The following is a 17,781-nucleotide window of genomic DNA, read 5'->3' as shown; positions in this document are numbered from 1 at the left end:
TTTCAGGTGGTAATGTATCACGACGCGCCATGTTATTCACTTTGGGTGGAACATGTTCAGTCTTCAAATAATCCACTGAACTTTGTGGCAAGGCAAGCACAGTCATGTCAGATTATCCACCGATTTATACGAGACACAGTCACTCCAGGCCTATGATGCAGATGAAATAATGTACGCTCTAAGAAATATCGTGCATCACATCGTCAGTTCATACACATAGCAAATCATTTAAACATGAACAATGCACAACGGAAAGACCGGTTGAGACCAAGGTCGGGAAAAACTAAGGAAATAAGGGATAAGGATTGAAGGATTACATCAAAATACAACCACCCGATTTCTTGGCTTTACCAGCTCGGCGATTGGGGTTTACTTTGAAGATCAGCTCCACTTGATTCTTGTTTACAGTGAACGCGTTGACTCACGGACAGTCCGGATAGCTTCGTCGAATACAGTTTTCAGACCTTTTTGAGTAAGAGCGGAACATTCGAGGTACTGATTATCAGCGATTCTTTTCCTTTGTTCTCATGTCGACTTGCTTCGAACCCTCGGATCATGAGTTGATATTCGACTTCCAGAAGGTGGAATTGGTATACACAACTTGACTTTGTCTCACCTTGGCAGCTTTAATGTCATTGGCCATTGCTGACCCTTGTGAAAATCCGATGGGTGCTTGTCTACGTTCACGTAGTTTGTCGATGGTCATAGGGTCGTCTCTGAGATCGAGCTTGGTTCCGACGAGAATGATGGGAGTTCCGGGGGCTGTCATCAGCGTGGGTTCAGAGTCCACGTGTAAAGTATCTCAATGCAGACAGGCAAGGGGGAAGAGGAACTGAATGAATATGCGTAACTGATCAAATTGTAGAACAAGTGCAGCAGTCTGCAACTACTCACAGTGATGTTGTATCTCTGGCCACCACTAAGAGATCAGCTACACTCGGACATACAGAAACGCTCAACTGACCTTGGTCCGGATGTTCTCAAAGGATGGAGGGGAAACTAGGGAGAAGCATAGCAAGAAAACGTCGGTCTGGGGGTATGACAAAGGTCGCAGTCGACTATTTATCAGTACGTTATCTCTTCACATCCTGAGGTATCGAAAGGCCCTCGTCGTCTCCTTCTCCTGCTCCTTCTCCGTCTCGTATCCCACCTGGGTGTCTTGCAAATAATGACAAGCGATAAAGCGAGTTGTCGAGATGAAAACTTGTTCAATGGGATGAAGTACACCGAAAATGCTGCTCACTCATAATCCTCTTGACCGGCAGTATCCCATAAACCCAATGAAACGGTCATACCATCCACCATCACTTGACTGGAGTAATTATCAAAAACGGTAGGGACGTATTCCCCTGGAAAGGCGTTGGTGGTGTATGAGATAAGGAGACATGTCTGACATTCATCAGTATGGTTCTAGTGTATGAAAAGATTGACATACCTTTCCAACAGCACCATCACCCACCACGACGCCTGGTAAAGGTTGTCATCATTGTCCGTCGGTAAGATGATGAAAGGGTAACAATGTGAGTGTCGGGATGAAAGACGTGAACCCAAAAAAAAAATTAGTTCGAGCATTGAGAGATTGGTCGAAAGGAGAGTTGATCATGTTTTCATTGTTGAAGATAGATTGATAATGGATAGCAAACGTTGTTTGATGGGAGACAGCAAGAAGACATGAATCAGCTTTTGGTCCATATGAAAGAAAGGGATCACATACATTTGATATTACGAGTGGTTGCCATTCTTCACTATATATCCGAGGATGATTGTTGATCAACTGGGATGAGTACTGATACACAGGGGAGTAACTGTGGAGAGAGTTGATGTCTGTCGGTAGGGATATGATGGAAGGAGACCGAAAGGGATTTGATATATCAGGGTAAAGAGAAGACGAGGGTGGAAGAATGTCTATAAGTCTGAAGAAAAAGATGAAGAAGAAGAAGATAATAATCAAGAAGAGGTAGAGCTCACCTTGAGAGATCACAGACAACACAAGATAAATGAATGCCGAGAGGACGGTGGTAAGTACGAGTAAGGTATTTCTTCGATACCCCTTTAGGTTATTGATGAGTCGTATGAGGTGATAGTGGTCAACGTGGAAGAGTAGGAAGACAGAGAGAGAGAGAGAGATGTTGATGATGATGATACGAGTGTTGGTAGCCAAGCACCCGTATATCTAGTCGGCTGCAGCTGATGGGTGAGGGCAGAGGGGAGGGAAGGGGAGGGACGACGGCGGACAAGACGGAGTAATAGTGTATAAAGACGAGCACAGAGAGGTCCGTGTCCCCATCTCGCGCCTATTCTGAAACGCGTCAAAGACGAAGAGTACTTTGCGCACAATACGTTTTCACTTCCTGCACAATACTGCCACAAAACCACGTGACTTTTGGGCTTATCAGGAGGAAAAGAATACCACGTGTGATGACATTACCACAATCTAACATCTTTTCATTCAACTTCAATGTAGAATTTCTCAATCAGCTTCACCTACAGCTCACAATACATCACATAAAGCCAAACCGACTGCAGAATCTGAATCAGCACCCAAATTCAAATTAGAAAACATGTTAGGAGACATCTTTTACGATTTTAGTAAGTCCAGGAGAGCAGGATTTCACCAGTGGACAGAGGGGTGGAAGAGAACTTCATGTATCTTGGTGAGTTTCCATCTGTTTGATGTAAACTCTTTTTGTGCTGATAAAGACAGGTCATTTCTATAGTCTCGCTATGTTTGTTGAAGAAATGCATTATACATACCCGAAGAAAACAAATTATAGCAAAGATCATCACTTTGACATGTGTCCAGAGAGGTGGAAGGGCCTTGCTTTGGTACACGTGGTATTTTTTTCTTACTGATAAGCATGAAAATCACGTGATTTTGTGGCAGTATTGTGCAGGAAGTGAAAACGTATTGTGCGCAAAGTACTCTTCTCAAAGACATGAATTGTGGCGATCGCAAAAAGTACAATGTGCAAAAGTGGCTAGTGGCGTTTGACTAACTGATCATGTGGCAAAAAGTAGAGCCGTGCATCATCTGCTTGCTAGCACCTAACAACTAGATCTTTATTATGAGTAGAAGCATAGGTTCAACCGCTACGCACATTGTATCTTGGCTCTCCCTTGACGGTATAAGTATCCCATAATTCCCAATCTTCATCTCTGGTCTGTTTCCCTCCTATAGCAGCCTGAGATTTAGGGATCGAAGAGTTCGCCATGAAGTCTACCTCTTCAAAATCCTCTTCAGGTTCAGGAATTATATCCTCAAACTCCTCGGCTTGCTCTTCCTCCTCGACTGCCTCGAAATCCTCTCCGCCGTAATCAAAGTATGTACTCTGGTCTCCTTCGAAGTAAACACTACCTTGACCATCCCCGTTGTAATGAGTGTTGTCCAGACTTGGGGGTCTGACAGGGTGGTGGTGTTCATATGGATCATCATGAGTATCTCCTTGAACACTCGACCAATCTTTAGCAGTCCGTGGTTGGTCCTCTACATCCGTCTTGACTTTGTAGTTGGAAACATCTTGATACTCCCCACTTCTCCTTCTCAGCGTTGTGGAATTATCATAATCACGAGCTTCTTCCTCATGGTTGACTCCAGACTGATCGGAAGAACGAACTGTCGACTTCTTCTGTGTGGTTCCCCATGGATCAGGTCCAAGAGCCGCGAGAGTCAGGGAGAACGCATTGGCGGCTCTTTTGAAAGCGGGATTTGTAGGTCCACCTTGGTGACTTGTTCGACCGTTCCTCGTGGATAGACTCGACCTTGTTGTAGTGTCCATGATGTATAAGGATCAGCGGTCGTAAGCTGGTTGAATTGCTCTTACGTGGATATTGTCAGGGTTCTTACGGATGAACAGCACTCGAGGGATAGACCATTTTGTACTATCTATCTGGGGAGGAGTGCGTGCCGGAGTTGAAGGGCGGGATCGATCGAGAGATGACACATGAGACAATCAAAGGACGTCGACAAGGGTTTGACATGTACGAAGGAAGGGCGAGTTCTGAGTCGTTGATCATCCATCTCCGATGAAACGATTGATTGACGTGATTCATCACTATCTGTCTCTTCGCCTCCAATACTTCGACGTCAGGGATGTTCACGTCTTCTCCGATCTGATGATTTGGTGAAAGGGGGCGAGCACGTCAGTCCAAGTCAGCATCTATTACAAATTTCGCATTGCATGTCGGTCGGATGATGATAATAAAGAAGGAAGGGAAGGAGGCCAATCGTTAGATGAAATCGTATGAAAGCCACAGATTTACTCCACTTCTTTCGGAGGTTGATCAGCCCCTTCAACCTCCATAGCCACTTCCTCCACCGGTGGGTGCATCTCTCCCATGACCAGCCCTTCCTCGGTCCTTTCCAGTTGGAATGTCTTGGTCCATTTCCATCTCCTCCGGCTCTTTCACGTCCCTCCCTTCGTCCAACTCTTCCGCTTCTGCGTATACCTCCCCTGTCATCGACATTAGGGGGGCATCATGGACAGCTTCGGCAGCGGCTTCTTCAATCAAAGTAGTCGTCGTTTCAGGAAGAGTAATCTCTACTCCTCCAGCTCCTAAATCACCATTACCCAACTCGGCCGAACCAGGAGCTACGTTGGTGATCTCTATGGCATTGGGAGGGATACCAATATCCGATGGGGGCGGGATGAATGTCTCTTGTTGTAATGGTGGATCCTCAGGAAGCGCCGTGTTTACGGCCGGCTCTTCCAACATGGTCTCCTGTGTCGCTGCAATGACATCGTCTTGAGCGGGTGTGATTTCTTCAGCGACGTTGATGTTGTCAGGAGCTGGAGAGGCAGAAGGGGCGGTGAGATTGGTTTCGGCTAGCGCATCATTTATGGGGGGAGGTTTCAAACCTGTCTCGGGAGGTGGAGGAAGGTCCGCTTCTCCTTCGTCTCCTTCCGCATCTTCAGCTTCGTCTACATTGTCTTCGAGATCTTCCTCGTTATCTTCATTCTCCTCAGCCTCCGCTTCGAGATCGGCACCAGGAAGCTTCAGGTCAGCTTTTTCAATGCTTTCAACTCATCTGCCGACGTCATGCATTGATGTGAGAGACGGTGTTTGGGGAGGGTCAGTGAGTTCATGATTGGGTAGGAGAGTAAACGCAGTCTGGAGCAAGTTTCACATTCAAGTAATGAATCCAAACGCAGAGCGTGACTCATAGTCTGAGGAGGCCTTGTGAGTTCTGGCCAACGATGAACAGGGAATAAGTCTGTTGATCAATCTCAACTCACCTTGTCAACTCTCACCCATCGGTAGATCTTAAACGAACTCTCCGGTCCGAGACCCGTAGGAGGTACCCAAGCTTTTCTCCATTTCTTCACCCTATGCATTAGTATTCCGTCCCAGTCTATTTCACCCTCTAAATGGATTCAGTGCATCTCTCTTAGTAGTAAGCTTCGGTGACATGGAGAGGCTTGACAGAGGGCCATCAGTGGGAGGTCATTGGCGGGAGGGGAGAGACAAAGACGCAACTCACGGAGCGGTCAATTGCCTAGTGTAAGCCTCGGTCGCACTAGCCGCTGTGAACCTTCCGCCTATTCTCTTATCTACCATTCAGTAAAGTTATATGAGTGGCAGGAAGGGTGGACCTACGGGACATGATGTGTTTCCGTCAAGAAGTCTTCGCGTCGGGGGTTGTTAGACGTCGTTGGATGGTGAGGACACCGTGGGAAAGTTGTAGGTCAGACTGGGCCACTCTGGCTTCCGTATCAACTTAACTTGGCCATTTCTTTTCGATTTTGGCTCTCTGCATTGCCACGAGGGTCCTTGCCCATCTCATCTTGCCGGTTCCAAGAGCGCGGAGTATTCTCTCACGTATACGCCATGGAAGTTTCTCACCAGGAATGAACCCCTTGTCCACTCACAAAGGATACCCCCGATGTTCCCCTTTGTTCTCGCAGAGACAAAGATGGCTTCTCGATACCTGATTGTTTTGACAGGTAACACTCGTTCAATATGCGAGCGTGGGTCGTCGGTGGTCTCTTCCTTCTGACAGGAGTAGTAGGACAGAACAAGGAATTCAAACGAGATGGACAGATCCCCGCGGCTTGTAACGCCGAATGCAATCCCCTCCAAACCTCCCTTTCGTGAGTCACCCTGCCGGGCCTGGCCTAGCTTATCCAATACCAACCTACCCTAAAAGTGATCATGTCTATTCTGATAAGTCTCATCCTCAATGATGATAAGAGTGAAGAGTAGATGCTGATCCGCAGATCGTGCATGGCATTAATCGACGGCTCTTTCTCTTCGAACGATCTACCAATTTCAGGGAGAGATTCGAGTTTGGTCGATTGTGAAACCGCCCTATGCGACACCCAGAATTTTGATTCCTTCAACACTTGCGTGAACTGCCTGGTAGGAAGCAGGGGTGAACTACAGACTAGTCAAGCACAGGCTTTGGTGAATGAAGCTGAACAGCTTTGCTCGGCTTTGGGGTCGACTGTCAGTGGGAGTATCACTGCCACTCCGTCAACTACGTGAGTTGTCTATTTCTTCTCTGGATTCTTCCCTTACATTTGCTTCTTTGGTATACATATCCGGTCAGCTCACCTTCATCGTTCAGACGGAACGCACGAGCGGGGTCGCGACGTCCGCTTTCGTGAATGAACCAATCATCACCCGTTTACGGCGCGTCGTTAAATTTCGCCCGGAAGAGCTGACGTCCCAGAAACCCGTCCTCCACAAACGTGGTCGTCACATCTACAAGTAGTACCAACTCCAAGTCCCCCCTGGTAAGTCATCACACTCATCACCTTGTTTCCAGGACTCAGACGGAGCTGATACCAGTCCAACGCTGGTCTCACGATCCCGTCCGGTCAGATCCGCTCGTCTTCTACAACTTCGAGTACCAGCACCTCGTCGACTTCTCTTGCTCCATCGTCATCAGCCGGAGCGACGGGAGGTGCTGTGACTTTGGGGTTCAATATCCCTGCGCTTCTTACAGCAGTGGGATTAGTCATGGGTGTGGTCACCATCTGAGGCAATGGCAACAAATGGTACATCTCAAAGGAGTTGTACCGGTACGTACAGTATGTATATATTTCAAAACATGTCATTACAGTTATTCATCCTACTTACAAATGGATCCTGCGCGTGTAACCGATACTGTTGGAGATGATGCATGGCTACTTATCGTTGATCACTCCCGCATTGATACTAAGGAGGTTCGAGAAAGATGTCAGGTCAGTGGTCCACCCGGTTGATCCCTCTCAAAACACGTCTTCAACTTTAACCCTCATTGCCCAAGTACCAATTCATGCCCCTGTTGTCGACATAGGATCATATGGTGTGTCATGTCCAGTGGTAGTGGATTCACCATAGACAATCCAAGCTGATCAGATACTCTCTGTCATCTAACTCTGAGAGGCTCACTACTCCCATCAAGATTGACTGTGTTCACCATCAGCACCGTCACATTGGCTGTCTGGCAACCAAGAGACCTTTACCCATGGTGAGCTGAGGGGACTACTGCCACATGGAAGTGAGGGTATTGCTAAGAAATCATTGTTTTTTGATGGCTTGCTTCCACCTGTCCCAATATAAAGTGGTGGGCTCATTTCACTCGATAGAAGGAGACTTTGCTTGCCCTCATCATTCTTGGCCTTCACCCACCACCACCCCAAGTACTCATATCTTAATGTCAAGGTCACACCAGTACAGTCCAACTGTACTTTTTCCTCATACATCTCTTTCATCGCTCGTGAGAATATATAATCGCACTCTGCGCAATCTTCAACACTGCATGGAATAGTCAGTCTACTTTTGATCCGTGTACAAACTCGTGAGCCCTCGTGACTATCACTCACCGTCCCACTTCCTGATTCATGGAAACATGTGGAACGAACAACGGTTATCATGAGAACTTGTGCTGGTACTGGTGATCTATCCCCGTCTCTAATTTTGACTTCACGCAGAGTCCAAGAGCCATCAGGGTTGAGCATTGTAAGTATTGCTACCTTGGTATACTTGTCAAGAAAGACAGATTAGGATCACCTGACAGGATAGGGACTGGACGATTGAAGAGCTGAAGTGAATGCACACACTCAACAAGTGGCAAAATGAAAGAGGATGGAAGAGTCTTGGTCCTGAGAAAGATCATCCATGGAGGGGTTTAAATATCTGGTAGGGGAAGAAGGGAAGGATTTCTTCAACTATGACACAGTCCGCCGAGATCCTCTTTGCCGTAACGATGGAAAATATGTAGGGGTTAGTAGTAAAGCGGATGACATGATGCTGACTACTCAGTACATAATCGCATGCAATGGTATCAACTTTCTCTGTGAGCTCCTCATTCATTCCCTGCACGGCGTATTCCACACCATTCGACCACACGAGTTTTCCTTATGGAGTGGCATGTTCCCGGTGATCAAACTCATACCTTCATCTACCTCTTTGGGATCTGTCTCCTGTTCTTCCTCTACCTACACATCAGTATATCCCTCTGCCAACAATGTCACAAGATTCATTTGTATACTTCTGCGACTCCGTGAAGTCTGAAAAAACTCAGTAGTGTGAGAAGTGTAAGATCTGACTATTCTTCTCAACATGACATTCAAGGTGGTATCACCTCCGTTCATCTCCTCTTCCACTTCTATGTGAAAAGCACTTCCGTCATACCAAGCCTTACTCGGACCACAATTGAAATAGGTAATCCTCTCACTCCCATACTGAGTAGGCCTATCATAAGTGACGGAGCTGCCCACCTCACCTGTAATACCTGACAAGTAAAATAAGCACTCCAAGCAGTCAGGCCTACCACATCGCAGAATATCTGCGATTTCTATCAAATTATCTACATCTGGATTGGGCTCCACGATCTTTCCGAACACCTCTACATGGAAACGAGTAGAGCGATCTGAAGCTTGCATGATCCCTCGAGGGGTATGTGGACCATTTGAGTGAGGCACATTGATGAAGTGTATTTGTCATGACCAGTACTTATAGCGAGATCAACTCTCACTAGCAGAGTTGATATTGAGCCTTTTAGGACGGTTTATGATCGCGGGCTCGCTACCCGGTCATGACAGAATATCAACTCTAACGGGTCAGACGTTCGATTCACGGCTCTCACCTTATGTGTGGGGTGTGCTGGCTGCAGGTGTCAGCACCCCTTCTCAGGTTTCACCCTGAGCTCAGGTTTCATCCTGAGAGGTTGGTCTGGGGTCGCCAACCATCCCATGGTCGAATCGGAGGATTCGACGTTCCTAGTTCCTAGTTCGAGTTCCGAGAGCGTGGATACCTGCCGAGGGTACCTGACTTGCAAACCCACAGGCTTGGGGGGGCCTGCCGGGGTTTGGGGTTCAGAAGTACTGCTGTCGAGACGCCAGCTTCCCTGAAGGAGGGGAATGTGTCATGACCAGTACTTATAGCGAGATCAACTCTCACTAGCAGAGTTGATATTGAGCCTTTTAGGACGGTTTATGATCGCGGGCTCGCTACCCGGTCATGACAGTATTTGACTAGTGTAGAAGATTGTGACTGTATAAGATTGAAGATGATCTGATTCGTGCGGCGGTAGATTCGCTTTTCATAGTCTTCACGTGGACCACATTGGGGGATAGTGATTTTTGATGGTAAGACTGCAGAGAGAGGAGTAAAATTCAAAGTGTATGATGAATGGTCCATAATTGAATCATGCGTGTCAGACCGTGCGCAACATGCCAGCAGGGTGACTTACGAGTTTCAGCTAAGTTTGATGAAAGTCCGTCCCACCTTATAGGATACCTCAGAGACAGAAAGCAGGAGGCTAGCGAATTTGAGGACGCAAAACACCCGTCCATCGTTCCAAGCTTGTAACTGCATGGCCATGGGCGCCTTCTCTGACCCGCGGATCAAACGTGTGTCATGACGTTCAATCAGACATTTATATGATTGGATGTATAGTAGTTGTCTAACCCAGTTGCTTGCCAAACTTAACACATCCCATTGTCCGGGGAGAGTCAATCGTTCAAGACCTCATCTTATGCATAGTTCCTCCTAAAAGCTGTGTGAAGATGATGAACAACAGGTCAAAGCTGCTTTCAATGAAGAGAGCCGGCTGATACTATCACATCCTATCTACGGCTTTCTTTGAACTGAACATACAAGTCTCTAAGGCATTTGAGAGTCTTGACCTTCCTCCAGCTGGACGTCAATGTCTGAAGAAAGTGTGGGATTGTCACTCACAGTCCTGATAGAATCATGGATATCCAACCCTTCAAGGGCACTAGCAAGTGCATCTTCCTCAACACTATTCCCTTCCAGAGTAAACTTGTTGACCCTTTCTCCGTTTATGACTTCAGTCGTCACCTTGCCCCGACCAGCATATGTTATGGTTCGCTGAAAGGGAACACCAGTGCTGGTATACCCTTGTTGAACACGCCGGGCGTTCGGGACCACCTGCCAACATCGAAAGAAGTCCGTACATCTTGTGCACCCTTCTAAGCCGCAGGAAGTGAAATATGCAGTGCAAGTCACTATTTGAGCAGGAAGTGTGTCAGTTGCACTGTAGTAGAAAGAGGTCTCACAGTGCAGGGACTCTACTTCTACTTCCCTTTCCAGATGTAGAGACATGATCTCAGCTTCAGTGTATGATCCTACCTCGTTTGACATGACTGTTTTATCTTGGCTGTTGAGTAATATAATCTAATTGATTTGGAGAGTTATGTGATGGGATATTTCAGGATGATGTTGATGGAGTAATAAATAATCAGGGAGGGTGGTTTATGTACTCTGGAAGAAAGAGAGTGGAGCTACAAATGACAGTGAAGGACTCAGATTATCAAGGGAGCTCTTCCCTCTTCTTGATGAGCTGACATATGCAGGAGGTTTATGAGCAGATATGATGACGTTCACACAAAGGTTGACCTCTGGCTGCTTTGTGCGTTTCCGACCGGTGTCAGAAAGGGGTTTACTTGACCAACTCGCTTAACGATGTTCCCTTCATCGCAGCTCGACAATACATGATATCATCACATTCGGTTTCACGTTGACTCGTTCAGCACCTCAAATTGGAGCGTCATTTCTCACGCAACAGACGGGCCGCATGAGTGGTACTGTATATAATGGCTGCTTATTCTGTCAGAAGCCTTTAAAACATCCTTAGGCAAGTATGTATGACATCACTGAGTAGTTTCAGATTGTTACCATTGTAAGTACTATGCACCATTCACATGTTCACAGCTTGCAAGATCACAGCTCCGTACGTGACTCGACTACCTCGTAGTCTGTTAGTCTATCCCAATTCTGTATTCCCTGAAGCTTTTGCCTCCAGTGACCAATGAAAGAATCAAGGTCAATTAAGGTATAGTGAGCTCGGTGACAAGCTATTGACTGCCATTCCGTATCTTCACGTTTGTCAGGTGACGGACGGAAGCCCTGACGCTTCGCAGAGTCACGAGGGTCAGTGTGACCAGCTGAACATGTGACCCATCTCCTCCGAGATCACCTCCCTGAAAAACGTGTAAAATGATCCGTCTCGTATCAAGAAGTGAATGTGGTCTTATAAAATCTTCTCCATTCAGGAGAGATGTTTCATATTTTCTGAGATCTCTGTCTCTGACCCTCTTTGTTCCACATACTGGCCGTTCTAGAAATGAAAAAGAAACAGACGTCTGGACACGATATCATGTCTTCCAATCACGATTAACATCTTTTTCTTGCTCTCTTCCTCATCCCGTCAAGCAAACTTGTCTCACAGTTCCCCTTTGACTATCTGTCACCATCACCATCACCAAGTAGCACTGTCACTAATCTATGGTACTGTGCCATGTTAGCTGATAGAATCGGGCCAGGACGGCCGAACCGCCGTTAGATTATTACCCCTTCCATGGAATATTTCTCCGTTCAACTTATCCTCGAACTCTATTCGATCGTCTCTGGTTTACTGCGTGTGAGTGGAATGTGATAAGTATAGAGACATGTAGAATTGATGCATGCTCTTTTTCCCCTCTGTATTATCATCTAATTATCAGCAAACATGCCAGCCTTGAATGTATGTCAGGTGACCAAGCGAAGCCGTGGCGAATTCCGTCCGTCACGTACAAGCCAAAAGTCCTAAGAATGAGTCATTTTCTTTTCCGGCCCTCACATGTGACCTCACTATAGAGTACAAGTACAGTCATATGCATTCCATGTCATCACTGCTCATAATACTTTCACTCTGATCGAGGTAGAAAGGGCTGGGAAGCAGGAAGGCGAGTTCAGGTAGGGGAGGCCCCACCCCTATCACACACCCAAGTATCCCCATCCCTAGACCTGACCTCCTGCTGCCCCTTGACTAGTCTACAGGTCAGGTAAAATACACAAAGACAACCATGGACAACTCACTGATGTTTGGTCCCCCTGATTTTGACTTGTCTGGGTTGTGTTGTGAACAGGTGGCTCAAAAGAGGGGTCAGGTGTCAATATCACTGTTTCCTCTCCATCAATTACATCAAGCCTACCCCTTCCCCAACCAGCATAGCGAACCTGGCATTCTGGTCCCCTTCCACTCCGGTCAGTGATGAGCAGTATCCTACCTGGGCTAGCGGTGAGGTCTGCAAAGATCTCAGCGCACCTGGTGCACCCTTGCTTACCACAGTCCCCTGTGTAGGTGATGACAGTGGTTGGGAGGTACATGCAACTGAAGCGGCGGGACACAGTGTCTATGATAAAACTAGCTGTGTAAGTGGTCTCTTCACAACACATGAGTTCTATGTCTACTTCTGTTCCAGGCTGTAAGGACCTTATCTCTGATATAGTGTAGGACCCTCTTGCGTTTGGCATGGTTGATGACTGTCAATTGAAGGTAAGTAATATGTAGTATTTACTGGTTGAAGAAGATGATGAGGTGTATCAAGAAGTAAGGCTTGTGGGGGAATATATATACACTTGGAAGAGGGCTGTAGTGTGATGACATTGGATGTTAGCACACCATAATGAAGGGATAGAAGGAGACATGTAAGATGAATAATAAGGATCTTCCAATCATGTGGTGAGAAAGAACGCCATCATCATGAATGGCGCCATCGTTGCTTTGATGGGAGCATCACCCGGTTGAAGAGGAATATGATATTTCACATTTGGGGTGGCTGTGATGACACACAGCACCTTGTTAGATGACACACGGTAATTTCTCGATCACATTGGAGGTCCGTGCGGGTGACGCGTTTTCATGGCAACCGTCACACTAGCGTGGGTATGATGTCAGGGCTCTCCCAATCCCCGTTCTCATGCATGACTAACTATTTGAAACCTTACTATACAACATCCACTCAAAATAGACAGTCCAGGGATGCGTATTTGTTACGGGGTAACAACGAATCGAGAGGACTCTATCGAGTTCGACGGATTAGGACAGAGGAAAGCGGGAGTTGGAGGCAGTGCTGCAGTAGGTAGGGACGGGTTTTCCCCTTTCGAGATTTCCCCACTGGGTTTGCTCAAAGCGGTTTTTCACCTGTCCGAGTATGTACGTACGTAGACGCTTGCAGCAGGAAGAGGACAAAGGGCGAGGATATCCGTAGACAGTATATAGTACAATCAGCAAAGTACCAACTTTGCTGATTCTTCAATATCATTCTTTGGCTACATCGATTGCAGAGGAGACACGATCCATTAGCACCAGAGCCCCTAGACTTCCACGAGACCTCCATCGAGTTCGACCCAACCTGCGACCTAGTCGTCGTGTTTCCAGTACCGTTACAGTATTCCTCCATTTATTGGATGTCTTGGGAAGAATCAATAGGCAGATTTCTCACACCACACATGGTAAAATCTGACAGCAGAATTGTTCTAGTACCTCCTCACCACCTCCACCACCCCCGGTAGACTGGTGTGATTGAAGTACCATTTCACATGATCTCACTTCTACTACCACTACCCCAGATCCGCTAAATGAATTATCGCAGCAGTTGTCACAATTGTTAGCCATTACCCCCGTGACTGGAAGTAAAATTGCACATCATGACCGTCACATATGCCATCATGTCATCGCGTTCATCCAGTACGTGCACCATCATCTACTAATACTATACCAGACAAGAAGTAGTCACTCCGTCAACCCGTCCCCTCACGATCTAATCTTTTTGCCAGATTCTCCTTGAGCTCTATTCACTCAGGAGGAAGGATGGACGGTGGCGTCATTGGTGGGGATCTGGGAAGGTCCACTGGTCGCTCCAGGAGTCTCGACGTGTCGGGTCTCACTAGTGAATGGCGGACCCTCATTAGGATCGAGACTTGTATGCCATACCTTCCTCCCCTCACTGTCTAATTCCGACCAACCTTTTCCCCATCCCATATAAGTATACCTGACAGATTCAAGGCCAGTCTCTGCCCGTTTGATCACCGCCGTGACAGTCCCTACCGTTGGAGTATCCCCAAAGATGTCATTGGAGCACCTGGTGCATCCTGGCTTGCCGCATTCAATGAGATTGGTCGATTTGTAAGTTCCTTCAGTTCTATTGAAAGGGAATGTCCGTTCCTCTTGTCGTATAATCTCTACCTCGTAGACTGTACCTGGCTCAGATTGCAGTAGTTCTTCTATGGTGCAAGAGCCTTGGGAGTTTGGCATGATATACTGTAGATAGTTGAATTGCAGGTGTGCTTGGTAGTTCACTCAGATGTGATAAGTATGTTAGTGGGACTGTGGGTGGTGATGAAGTGCAAGAGGGGGAGGGGAAACATCCCATGAACAGGTATATATTTGGAACTGAAGTCCATCACTAACATCCGTCAATTGTTACGAGCACGCAAGAACAACAAGGGAGGGATCAAATCTACCGTCACGTCAGCAGGTACAATCGTCTGGCGCTTGGCAATGTCTGATGTCACCATCCCTCTAGTCCATCCCTCTAGTCCATCCCTCTAGTCCATCCCTCTTCACCTATACTCGTGTCCATCTCTCCATTATCTTGTCTAAGCGGATATAAATTGCTTGGATAGACGTCGTGTGGCATCTGCTGATTGAACTTTGAGAGCGCATCTCATCATTTTCAGGGATGTGCTTGCAGCCACACTGTTGCAATGTTTCTACCATCCGTGTCATGCATCGAGCTACCAGCTACCGAAACCACCAACTCTCTGTTATCCTCGTCTAGAAACCCGAACCAAGACCTTACCTCTTGGACTGATTAGCCTGTTCTTCTTGACCATCCTGTGTGTCAGTCTCAAATCCCGTCAGAGGACAATGACTATCACTGACCCAATAACCAGACCCTGGATCTTGAGGGTACACAGTATTCTGAGTGATGGCTTGGTACTGAGATGGTATTGTATTGGGCTTAAAGGTCATTTTCAACTTTTTTTCACCCTGATCATTCAACTCAGTCCAAGCCCATCCCCAACCTTCATATGTGAATCCTTCCTTTATCTGGGTCATACCCTCAGCTGATTGTCTGTCAGTGTACCCACCAATCGCCGTACCAATAGATTCAAAGATCGTGGCACAGTCCGTACAAGTAAGTTCACCACAATCAATTAGTTGGCCACTCTGTAGGTTGGTCTCAACATTAGATTGAAAGTCACCTGTGTTTTGATTCTGAGTAGTGACAACTGTAGTGGCTTGTCGATCATACCACATCATCTCCACTGAGACGACTGTTCCAACGGGCAGTGCTAATATCTCTCGGCGGGTATATGATCCTCTGGTGTTAGGCATGATGTTTTGTTGATGTTTCTTGAGGTTTGTTATGTTCTTGTATTGGTCAATATATCAGAATCTACGTATACGTGAAGAGTTGGGAGGAGAGATCTACGCTGGGGTTTTATGTGATGAGACGGCCATTCGTGTTTACGGCAACCGATAAGTTGCCTGGAGCACGCCATACAGTATGCACAATGGACATTGTAGGTCACTAGTCTCATCTGACACATTGGAAAGGTGCAGTTAACTGATACGTTTTGTTGCTCAAGTTTCAACACATAGGGTAGTTTACTCTCCTTTCTTCATGCGTGTTGTGGGCTAGGCCTCACATGGAGCAGTGGGGTCCCGCACGGTCCAGTGGCTAGTGGCAGTGACGAGAACCCTCCAATCACCAAGATATGCCACATTCCCTAGGGTGCCACATTGGTGGTCTGTGCTTTCCCTTCCTTTCCGTCGCGATCTCTTCCTCATCGTTGGCATGCAAAATGTCTGGAACTCACAATGATCTTCTTTATCACCCCACTCGCCTCATGTCACCCTATATAAACGCCCCTGGTAGCGAGAATGACACTTCGATCTTCCTCTCCTCCTGCTTCCAAACGTATGAGAATGACAGACATATCTCTATCCCTCTCTCAAAGGAAGACGACAGACCTTGACGACGGCCCTCAGATACAACCTCCAGGTGGTGAGGAAGGTCCCCCCCTTACCTATGAACAGCCAGCATCCCTACCACACCCCTCGTCCAAGGTAACGAATGGCAAGAACGGGCGCACTCAGACTCCCTGGCCGTGGAAAGACACGACTATCAGAACCGAGGTAGATGGGACCGACGTGGAATTGAAAGAATGGAGGAATATGGTGGCTGGCAGAGTATATCGACCTGGAGATCCCTACATACATAGTCAGCGATTAAAGGTCAGTACCTCATTATATCAGGATTGAATGAAGTGCTGACTGAAGACAGATAATGAGATTAGTGAAGAAAGCAAACAAATGCGAAGATTGGGAATCAGCAGCCAAAATCCAGAAAGAGATTTGTGGTGCTCCTGACGACACAATACTTTTATGGCAATGCCCCTTCTTCGTTCAATTCGTATGTCCGGTTATACTGTTTCAGAACTGAGTTGTCGCTTACATATGCCACAGGGACATGTGAGATTCGGCGCAAAGTACTCATCTCCCCAGGGTCTCATATTCTCGATTGTTGCCCGAGTGAGTTTTCCTCCAGCTCAGAGATCATCTCTGATCCTTAGTCACCATAGGTACTCGAACTATGATCGGGGCGAACGTATGTTGATCCTCAACCTACGAGATCTCTATCGCTGACAGCGATTTGTAGGCCACCATAATTTCTGGGGGACACACAATCTTACCCTCTAACCGGTGGCCAGAAAGCGGCAATCTCCTCGATCCCACCGCCGACGGTGCCCCTATCTACATCGGTTCAGATTGCTGGCTAGGGGCCAATGTGACCGTTCTGCAAGGGGTGAGGATCGGCGATGGATGTACGATCGGTGCGGGAAGCGTGGTCGTCAAGGACATTCCAGATCGGTGAGCGTGTCTCCACTAGCCGCTATTTTCGGCTCCTCGCGCTCCACTTTTCCCGACGATCCGTTTGCATTTTGATGCTGATGATCAGGTGCGTAGCCGTGGGAAATCCATGTAGGGTGATCAAACTCTTGGACGATATTCCGGCCGAGAGCATGGAGGAGTACATTGAGAGGTTCAAGAATGGTGATAATGGGGGAAAGATGAAATGGGCGCATGACGGTCAAGGAGGGACCAAATGGCTCCGAGAATGATCTACCGTCGCTAGAGCGGCTACGTCAGAGGGTACACCATCATGATAATATTCAGCTTTCATCTTGACTATGCATTTCATCAGAGTTTGCTTGATCTTGGGTCCGGTGGAATCAAGAGGACAGTGAGCATCATCTGAGCATTTCTACCACCCCGAGGAGATCGGAGATTGGAGAAGCGCTTATAATACAGCGATATGACAAAGTGGGGGCCGATCTTGTCTGGCCGTCGAGTATGTCCGACATTCGGGTGACTTTGCTCGATTTGCCAATTCTTCCCAACGTGGGGTCATCGATACCGAGGTCCGATTACCTTACCTGACCATTGACTCTCGTAAGGTGAGTAAAATGAATCGGGAGGGGGAGCACTAGCGGGAA

The 17,781-nt window shown here is 47.2% G+C and overlaps 9 protein-coding genes across 9 annotated transcripts; 3 read left to right on the top strand and 6 right to left on the bottom strand.

Moving 5' to 3' along the window:
* Positions 1-173: 173 nt before the first annotated feature.
* TREMEDRAFT_36812 (uncharacterized protein) lies at positions 174-2,217 on the bottom strand. Its single transcript, XM_007000785.1, has 9 exons — positions 1,969-2,217; positions 1,715-1,774; positions 1,436-1,467; positions 1,244-1,389; positions 965-1,058; positions 895-919; positions 617-762; positions 426-495; positions 174-372 (listed from the first exon to the last, which is right to left on the bottom strand). The coding sequence occupies exons 2-9, from the start codon at positions 1,737-1,739 to the stop codon at positions 314-316; spliced, it is 597 nt and encodes a 198-aa protein (XP_007000847.1). The 5' UTR covers positions 1,740-1,774; positions 1,969-2,217; the 3' UTR covers positions 174-313.
* Positions 2,218-3,083: 866 nt separating this feature from the next.
* TREMEDRAFT_58794 (uncharacterized protein) lies at positions 3,084-3,776 on the bottom strand (the record flags this gene model as incomplete). The annotated part of the gene is made up of 1 exon (XM_007001345.1): positions 3,084-3,776. One exon carries the CDS (start codon positions 3,774-3,776, stop codon positions 3,084-3,086), a length of 693 nt encoding a protein of 230 aa, XP_007001407.1.
* Positions 3,777-4,162: 386 nt separating this feature from the next.
* TREMEDRAFT_72822 (uncharacterized protein) lies at positions 4,163-5,602 on the bottom strand (the record flags this gene model as incomplete). The annotated part of the gene is made up of 4 exons (XM_007002088.1): positions 4,163-4,992; positions 5,235-5,325; positions 5,480-5,549; positions 5,596-5,602. The coding sequence occupies 4 exons, from the start codon at positions 5,600-5,602 to the stop codon at positions 4,291-4,293; spliced, it is 870 nt and encodes a 289-aa protein (XP_007002150.1). The 3' UTR covers positions 4,163-4,290.
* A 356-nt stretch (positions 5,603-5,958) lies between these two features.
* TREMEDRAFT_58792 (uncharacterized protein) lies at positions 5,959-6,981 on the top strand (the record flags this gene model as incomplete). The annotated part of the gene is made up of 4 exons (XM_007001344.1): positions 5,959-6,089; positions 6,216-6,479; positions 6,671-6,734; positions 6,790-6,981. The coding sequence occupies 4 exons, from the start codon at positions 5,959-5,961 to the stop codon at positions 6,979-6,981; spliced, it is 651 nt and encodes a 216-aa protein (XP_007001406.1).
* Positions 6,982-7,857: 876 nt separating this feature from the next.
* TREMEDRAFT_58791 (uncharacterized protein) lies at positions 7,858-9,338 on the top strand (the record flags this gene model as incomplete). Its single annotated transcript, XM_007001343.1, has 4 exons — positions 7,858-7,944; positions 8,248-8,281; positions 8,951-9,085; positions 9,121-9,338. 4 exons carry the CDS (start codon positions 7,858-7,860, stop codon positions 9,336-9,338), a joined length of 474 nt encoding a protein of 157 aa, XP_007001405.1.
* A 2,893-nt stretch (positions 9,339-12,231) lies between these two features.
* Positions 12,232-12,747, bottom strand: TREMEDRAFT_58790 (uncharacterized protein; the record flags this gene model as incomplete). The annotated part of the gene is made up of 2 exons (XM_007001342.1): positions 12,232-12,264; positions 12,310-12,747. The coding sequence occupies 2 exons, from the start codon at positions 12,745-12,747 to the stop codon at positions 12,232-12,234; spliced, it is 471 nt and encodes a 156-aa protein (XP_007001404.1).
* A 1,327-nt stretch (positions 12,748-14,074) lies between these two features.
* On the bottom strand, positions 14,075-14,530 carry TREMEDRAFT_58789 (uncharacterized protein; the record flags this gene model as incomplete). Its single annotated transcript, XM_007001341.1, has 1 exon — positions 14,075-14,530. One exon carries the CDS (start codon positions 14,528-14,530, stop codon positions 14,075-14,077), a length of 456 nt encoding a protein of 151 aa, XP_007001403.1.
* Positions 14,531-15,073: 543 nt separating this feature from the next.
* On the bottom strand, positions 15,074-15,616 carry TREMEDRAFT_58788 (uncharacterized protein; the record flags this gene model as incomplete). Its single annotated transcript, XM_007001340.1, has 3 exons — positions 15,074-15,112; positions 15,161-15,345; positions 15,370-15,616. 3 exons carry the CDS (start codon positions 15,614-15,616, stop codon positions 15,074-15,076), a joined length of 471 nt encoding a protein of 156 aa, XP_007001402.1.
* Positions 15,617-16,165: 549 nt separating this feature from the next.
* On the top strand, positions 16,166-17,159 carry TREMEDRAFT_55980 (uncharacterized protein; the record flags this gene model as incomplete). Its single annotated transcript, XM_007001004.1, has 6 exons — positions 16,166-16,519; positions 16,569-16,697; positions 16,762-16,816; positions 16,858-16,892; positions 16,944-17,028; positions 17,053-17,159. The coding sequence occupies 6 exons, from the start codon at positions 16,166-16,168 to the stop codon at positions 17,157-17,159; spliced, it is 765 nt and encodes a 254-aa protein (XP_007001066.1).
* Positions 17,160-17,781: the final 622 nt, after the last annotated feature.

This window comes from Tremella mesenterica (assembly GCF_000271645.1).
Source record: "Tremella mesenterica DSM 1558 unplaced genomic scaffold TREMEscaffold_1, whole genome shotgun sequence".
Lineage (NCBI taxonomy): Eukaryota > Fungi > Basidiomycota > Tremellomycetes > Tremellales > Tremellaceae > Tremella > Tremella mesenterica.
The sequence above is the reverse complement of the archived record's forward strand: the minus strand, read 5'-3'. Positions and strand labels throughout refer to the sequence as shown.

Excerpts from the sequence above, each read along its gene's own strand:
- TREMEDRAFT_36812 (XM_007000785.1), bottom strand. The coding sequence starts at position 1,739 with ATGGCAACCACTCGTAATATCAAAT. Across the intron at positions 1,468-1,714 it reads AACCACTCGTAATATCAAAT|GCGTCGTGGTGGGTGATGGT; the intron begins GTATGTGATCCC and ends AACCTTTACCAG. Across the intron at positions 920-964 it reads TTGAGAACATCCGGACCAAG|TGGTGGCCAGAGATACAACA; the intron begins GTCAGTTGAGCG and ends CTGATCTCTTAG.